The 8,423-nt window shown below is 32.1% G+C and overlaps 1 protein-coding gene across 1 annotated transcript; it reads right to left on the reverse strand.

The window, feature by feature from the left end:
• Positions 1–227: 227 nt before the first annotated feature.
• On the reverse strand, positions 228–7,683 carry LOC132715963 (uncharacterized). The gene is made up of 5 exons (XM_060699076.1): positions 7,524–7,683; positions 5,108–5,226; positions 3,838–3,902; positions 1,189–1,349; positions 228–414 (listed from the first exon to the last, which is right to left on the reverse strand). Exons 1-5 carry the CDS (start codon positions 7,633–7,635, stop codon positions 338–340), a joined length of 534 nt encoding a protein of 177 aa, XP_060555059.1. The 5' UTR covers positions 7,636–7,683; the 3' UTR covers positions 228–337.
• Positions 7,684–8,423: the final 740 nt, after the last annotated feature.

Below are 8,423 nucleotides of genomic sequence, written 5' to 3' on the forward strand. Positions count from 1 at the left end.
ATTTATTCTTTTTATTTATATAAAATTTTGATTACAAAAATAATGAGGTATTAAACATGTGTTGAAAACATTTGTTAAAGAGGAAAGTGTATAATTGTAATCTCTATAAAAATGAATAGGGACACAATGTTGAAAAAAAAAAGTTTGTCTATAAATAGATATCATATGTGATATCATTTTTCAAAATAAAATCAGTTCATTTTTAAGTCATATAGAAATGTTTGTCATTTTGTTAACTGATGAAGAAATTGTTTTCCGAGGTTTTATAGAGTTTTTTTTTCTTCTTCCTTTTGTCTGGTGATGTCAGTATGTAATGTTTATAAGTTACTAGGAAGATTTAACGTAGTGGCACTGGTTTTGTTGTAGTTGTTGGTAACCTATCTTCACCATCATCCGGTTCATCTGCGCGTGAATCTGTAAAATAACGTATAAATCTATAATACATATAGGATCTCACAGGAGTTGCAATATAGTATCATTAAAATGTAAATGAAAAAGTTCAAGAAATTGATATACAGTAAGTCTCATATTTAAAGGCACATTTAGCCTAAAAATGCTTTTAGTAATATTTTATTTTTAAAGAAAAACTTGATTTTTGGTGTCACGTTCCTGTTTCTGAAAAGTTATTCATTAGCCATTTAACTGAATAATCTCCTCTATTTTTTCTCTTTTTTACAATAACTTGAATAGGTGCAGTTATAGTGATTCAGTATTTCAAATGGAAGTAAAAATGTTATGGTGCTTATTGTTTAAGGCTCTAAGAATCTGAAATATAAAATCTAAATACCTTATTTTACAACATTATAAAAAGAAGCCTGCCCTTTGTAAAAGAAAAGAATAATCATTTTGTGAGGCTTGATATGCCTTTAAAGAAGGATAAGTTGGTAACAAACATTAAGCGTGTAACATGTAAGCTGATTATTCAATCCCGTGCTCAAATCATCATGGAACAACAACAAAAAAATTTCAATTACTGAAGCAATAGTAAAATACAAGTACATGTAGTTAATTGCAAATTCTTAAAATTCCGTTTTATATACCAACATTCCTGCTGGACATCCTTCTTTAGGATTTTTACTTAATATTTGTTCTTTAAAAAGAAGTAAAATAAAATTCAATTACTGAAGCACCCATATACATTGTGTATTTATCACTCTTCATAGTTACTTAAGTATCACCTAAACTTACCCTCTATTAAGTCTACTTTAAGAATTTCCTCTTGAGTGACAAGTTCGCCATGGAGCTTAGTCCATTCGAAAAGTGTTGTCGGATCATTAGGTAGACTAACAAGTAACTCTACGTTGGCCTTAATGAACTCTTTGTCTGGATTATTTTCAATGACTGCAGGCCTACAGATGATGAAAAAAAGAAGACATTTGATTATGTAATTCATTCAACAAATGCATGAATTAAGAAAACATTAAATGAAGTGTGTGTTTTTTACTATATTTGATTTAAAGCTGTCTATAAATTAGACATATTAAAGTCATTTTCTGGAACAATGACCTTGAACTACAAAATGTAGTTAAATGCTTGCAGCAATAATGACTTTCCTAAATGTGACTAGTATAGAGCCAGGCCAGCCTGCACATATGTGTAGTCTGATCAAGCCATCTAATAACTGACTCTCTGAAATTAGCAGTTTGAGCTTTTGACTTTTAACCTTGACATTGGTTGAGGCTATCATCCTGGAATGTGGCGGTTACACACATTATTAAAAATTTGGCTACATTATGTAATTTTAGATTACATAATCATCAACATAAACCATAAATATCCACCAGTAAATGTTTTGTAAACGCTACAACACCATACTTGTAAACACTTACATTTTTGGTAAAAAACAACACATAACAAGATATGTTTGTAAAACATGTATGCCCCCTATCAGCAGCCAATTAGTTATGTGAAAAAGTTATTATGCATGACTTCTGACCCAGTGATCAAACAATTAATTAGGGTTATCAAGTATCTACTGGTCATGACCTTAACCTTTGACCCCTTGACCCAAAACTCAATAGGGGTCATCTGCTGGTCACGACCAATCATCATACAAAGTTTGAAGTTCCTAGGCCTAAGCGTTTTTAGTTAATTGATCGGAAACCGTTTTAACATACAAGGTCAATGTGACCTTGACCTTTGACCCCTTGACCCCAAAATCAATAGGTCATCTGCTGGTCATGACCAATCACCATACCATGTTTGAAGTTCCTAGGCCAAAGGGTTCTTAAGTTATTGATTTGAAAGCATTATTACCTACAAGGTCAATGTGACCTTGCCCTTTGACCCCTTAACCCCAATATCAATAGGGGTCATCTACTGGTCATGACCAATCATCATACCAAGTTTGAAGTTCCTAGGCCTTAGGGTTCTTTAGTTATTGATTGGAAACCGTTTTTACCTAAGAGGTTAATGTGACCTTGACCTTTGACCCCTTGACCCTAAAATCAATAGGGGTCATCTACTGATCATGACCAATCACCATATCAAGTTTGAAGTCCCTAAGCCTAAGGGTATTTTTGTTATTGATCGGAAACCGTTTTTACCTACAAAGTCAATGTGACCTTGACCTTTGACCCCTTAACCCCAAAATCAATAGGGGTCATCTGCTGGTCCTGACCAATCACCATACCAAGTTTGAAGTTCCTAGGCGTAAGGGTTCTTTCGTTATTGATCGGAAATCGTTTTTACCTACAAGGTCAATGTGACCTTGACCTTTGATCCCTTAACCCCAAAAATCAATAGGGGTCATCTGCTGGTCATGACCAGTCACCATACCAAGTTTGAAGTTCCTAGGCCTAAGGGTTCTTTTGTTAATGATCAGAAACCGTTTTTACCCAAGAGGTCAATGTGACCTTGACCTTTGACCCCTTGACCCCAAAATCAATAGGGGTCATCTACTGATCATGATTAATCACCCTACCAAGTTTGAAGTTCCTAGGCCTTAAAGTTCTTTAGTTATTGATCAGAAACCGTTATTGCTTACAAGGTCAATGTGACCTTGACCTTTGACTCCTTGACCCAAAAATCATTAGGGGTCATCTACTGATACATGACCAATCACCATACCAAGTTTGAAGTTCCTAGGCCTTAAAGTTCTTTAGTTATTGATTGGAAACCGTTTTGCTTACAAGGTCAATGTGACCTTGACCTTTGACCCCTTGACCCCACTATCAACAGGGATCATCTACTGATCATGACCAATCACCATACCAAGTTTGAAGTTCCTAGGCCTTAAGGTTCTTTAGTTATTGATCGGAAACCGTTTTTGCTTACAAGGTCAATGTGACCTTGACCTTTGACCCTTTGACCCCAAAATCAATAGGGGTCATCTACTGGTCATGACCAATCACCATACCAAGTTTGAAGTTCCTAGGCCTTAAGGTTCTTTAGTTATTGATCGGAAACCGTTTTTGCTTACAAGGTCAATGTGACCTTGACCTTTGACCCCTTGACCCCAAAATCAATAGGGGTCATCTACTGGTCATGACCAATCACCATACCAAGTTTGAAGTTCCTAGGCCTGAGGGTTCTTTAGTTATCACTCGGAAACCATTTGGTCTACGGACCGACGGACCGACAAGTGCAAAGCAATATACCCCCTTTTCTTCGAAATGGGGGCATAATTATGCTTATGCTTCAATAATTTGGTTGAGAAATAACTAAACTCATAAATTTACTTGTTTATGATAACTAATTTGGCATTACTACTTATCAAATTACTATTTCTTAGCTCAGTTAATACGTAAAATCATGACAGAGCTATCAGTCGCAACCAATTTTAAATTTCCCAGGTGTGCTTGACTTATTTCCAGGTGTATATATATATATACTTACATAAACTCTTTTACCAACACAAACATGTTATCGGTAGCCTGCACTTCTTTAACTGATGTTTTTATCTGAAATACAAAAAAAAAAAAAAATAAACTTGAAAGTAATATTACCAATATTCAACAATATTTAACAAAGAGGTATTGCTGAAGACCATGGATTCTCCTCAAGCCTACAAGTATCACCATCTGTCAGTAAATATAGGCTGTGTGAGTTGAAGTGTAAAATTCTATTTTAAGCACTTATGACCTTGACCCCAAACTCCAACTAACTATAACTCAACTTGAGATAGATATCAGTTCAAAAAAAATAAAGTTGCTGGGAGAAACTGTAGGAAACTGCAATTGAAGTACTGAGGAAGGGTAATATGGAGAACTTTTTTTTAAGTGAACATAGAAAGTAATTTACACATTCCAAACGGTACTCACAATCCACGTAAATTACCTAAAAGATGCCAAAATAAATATAAATAACTCTTATGCCAAAATAAATATAAATAACTCTTACTGCATTAGTAATGCAGTAGAATTATAGAGATTGATACTGCAAAATCAGTCATTAATCACACATAACATGTAAATAATTAATTAATATTGAATCTTTTACTTAAGAGCTAAATACAATTTTCTAAAGATTAAATTTTTCTTAACCCTTTCGCTGCCAAAGGATCATTGTTTTATTGATCACCTTTTTGCCAGAGGTTTTTCTAAGAAATTACTATATTATTAATTAATATAATTATTATTATTTGTTATTAGTAATATAATAATTATATATGTTTCCAAATCTGTGAGTATAATAATAATTATTGTCGATGGTATAATTTTCTTTATATTTATTATCATTTTTATTATTATTATTATTAATTTATTATTATTACTATTATTATTATAGAAACGGCTAAAGCCGTCCATATGGCAAATACGCCGAAAATAACAGGGACGGCTTAAGCCGTCCCTATGGCAGTGAAAGGGTTAATATTTTTTTCTCATCTGGAGGCACCTTTAAAGGTTAGCTTTGACTTTCTTCCTGCACTATATTTAGCTTATAAACAAAATTCTACATTTTTTTTTATTTCCCAATACATGTATTAAATATTATTTTAGATTCAAAAATGTTATACTTTTTATACTATTATTGCAAACCAAACAGATTTTATTCTTACTTATATTTTATGTAGAATAAAATATTATTTATATTTATCTATGTTGGATTTTAAGTCACAATTTTTGTATTGAAAAATAACAAAGTAGTGATAAAGTATTATATGTACCAAATGTCTCAATGAGAATTTTCTATCCAAGAACTCCTTTGACTCAGGATTACTGTGGTTAATATTATATTCATAATTTAGCACCAGGGACATCTTAATTAGTCGGTAGTATTCTCCAACTGAAAATAAAGTTTTTAAAATTTTTAAAATCAATAAAACTGATAAATTGACAGTACAATTACCATCAATCAGCTATTTAAAAATAATACAAACAAGCAATTATCATAGTATTGCAAGCAATCCATAAGTCCCCTACCGGTAAGAACCCCAGCAACATTCTGAAGGGCCATTGGCCATTCGCTTATGTTTCTATTTTAAGTAAATTTGTTGAAAAAGTTCTTTAAAAGTGATCACAGGAAACAGTTTTTATGTACAGACAGACAGACGGACTGAAGGACACTCTAAAGTTATTTTTTTAAACATCCCTGTTTATATCAAAATATAACATTTTTAAAAGCAAAATTCTTAAAAGGAGATAACTATTGAAATAAAGATGCAAGATGTCATACATGATGTGAGTGTAATAAAGAACAATTAGTTATGAAGGTATTGATAATGAATGTTTATTTTGAATTTGAAGTAAAAGAAAGTTAAAAGAACGAATAAGAAAAATTCAAAGTTTAAGGAGGAGATAATTCTGAAAATATGGATGCTAGATTTATAAACCTTGTCATATTATTATGAAAATATGGATGCTAGATTTATAAACCTTGTCATATTATTATGACGTGGGAGTTTGAAGAAAATCGTTTAATGATTGAAGCAGTTGGAGTAAAATTACCAATTTCTCGAAAAAAGTCTAAGTTCAAAAGGGGCATAATTCTGAAAATAGTCTTGCTAGAGTATTGAACTTTCTCACAAATGTTGAGTGATTATAAGAAACATATATATGAAGTTTGAATTAGATACATTCAGAAAAAAAGAAGTTATAAAAAAAAACAATATTTTTTTCATTAATATTCAAAGTTCAAGGGAGGAAATTCTGATAAAGTTTGTGCTAGAGTTGTAAACCTTGTCAAATATGATGTGGTTGATGACTAGAAACTTATATTTAAAGTTTGACGAAAATACCTTAAGAAATAAAGAACTCATAGTGATAAAACGTAAAAACTAGAATCAGAAATCTTGAAATTCATTATATTTGTTGCCATAGCAACCAGAATTTTCAATATAGGAAGGAAGGAAATGGATGTGCATAATCTCCAGACTGCCATCTACCGATATTTCAAGTTTCATAAAAATATTTTCAGTACTTTTTGCGTTATCACTGGTATACACAGGTTATGTGTAAAATTTGCCATATTTTCAGTCTATTTGTTGCCATAGCAACCAGAATTTTCAACATAGGAAGAAAAGAAAAAGACGTGCATAATCTGCATAATGCCATCTATCAATATATCAAGTTTCAAAAAAATATTTTCAGTACTTTTCAAGTTATCGCAGGATCCAGTTTTGTGGACGGACGGACTGACAGACAGACAGACGGACGGAGGGTAAACCTAAAGTCCCCTCCGGTAAACCGGTAGGGGACTAATAAAGAACTTATTGTGAAAAAGCTGAAAAATTTAAATCAGAAATCTTGAAATTCAGGCTATTTGTTGCCATAGCAACCAGAATTTTCAACATAAGAAGAAAAGAAAAAGATGTGCATAATCTCCAGACTGCCATCTATCCATATATCAAGTTTCATAAAAATATTTTCAGTACTTTTTGCGTTATCGCGGGATCCAGTTTTGTGGACGGACGGACTGACGGACTGAACCGGTAGGGGACTAATTATAGATTCATCAATAAATAATTCTGAGATAGAAAGGTCCAGTTATACAATAAGAAAGTACAAGTTTTTTTTTCATGAGCCATTGTTTTAATACAATGGTATTTTTTACCAATTAATTGTTTAAATACAATAGTAATGTTCATCAATTAATTGTATTAATGCAATAGTAATGTTTATCAATTAATTGTCTTAATACAATAGTAATGTTCATCAATTAATTGTTTTAATGCAATAGTAAAAATCATCAATTAATTGTTTTAATACAATAGTAAAATTCATAAATTAATTGTTTTAATACAATAGTAAAATTCATCAATTAATTGTTTTAATACAATAGTAAAATTCATCAATTAATTGTTTTAATGCAATAGTAAAATTCATCAATTAATTGTTTTAATACAATAGTAAAATTCATCAATTAATTGTTTTAATGCAATAGTAAAATTCATCAATTAATTGTTTAAATACAATAGTAATGTTCATCAATTAAATCATCTAAAATCTCCAACAAACTGTTTTTGCACAGATAATGTACTGTACTGACTAAGTAGGGTCAATACCAATCACTTTGAATGAATGAAATGCTCTTATTTTCCAACATTTTTACAAGTTTCTTATAGAAAAAAGGATAGTAATTACTGCAGGGTCCTAAAGAATCTGTTACAGCTTGCTGAGTTTCCCTCAACTTTGTCAACAAGCATTCATTCACATGCTCTATACCAAACTTTCCCATTGTTTTATCCATCACCATTATTGTTGTATTAACAAATATTCTGAAAGGAAAAAAATTAATAAATAACTTAACAACAATAACATTATCAACAAACCTTTACTCAATATTTCTTAACTTTTATTCTATTTAGACACCTTCAAAATAATCTAAAAAATCAAGATCTTGTATAAAAAAGGTGCTGTTTAGCAGACATGAATTGTGATATTAGTTACACCATCTCTCCTTTTCACAATTTCAATCCAAATTTGTAACTACAATAGAATCCCACTAATGAGAACACTCATGGTTTTAAAGACAAATGGTCTTAATTGGGGGGATGGGGGGGTTGACCATTGAAATGAGAAGAAAAAATCTTTTCTTTGAAAAATTGGTCGTAATAGCAGATTCTTTGTATAAGGCAGGGCTTTATGGTATATAAAGGACATATTACATTACAAAGGTTATGTACCACACAATGTTCCGAACCTGGCTACAAAGCAATATACCCTTATATATCGTTGCTATACTAATAATATAACAAATAATGTAAAATTAAATATCAGGCCTGGCTGTGAGGTTAACCTTTACCCTGCTGGGACCAATAGTGTTCAGCCTGTATCAGGACTATAGAGCTAGGCCAGCCTGAACTTCCTACAAGTCGGTCCAGCCTCAGCCTGAACATCCGAACAGTCTTACCAGGCTCAGCCTGAACATCCGAACAGTCTTACCAGGCTCAGCCTGAACATCCTAACAGTTTTAACAGGCTCAGCCTGAACATCCGAACAGTCTTACCAGGCTCAGCCTGAACATCCGAACAGTCTTACCAG

This window comes from Ruditapes philippinarum, unplaced genomic scaffold (assembly GCF_026571515.1).
Source record: "Ruditapes philippinarum isolate M1 unplaced genomic scaffold, ASM2657151v2 ctg163_1_1_1_1, whole genome shotgun sequence".
NCBI classification, from domain to species: Eukaryota; Metazoa; Mollusca; class Bivalvia; order Venerida; family Veneridae; genus Ruditapes; species Ruditapes philippinarum.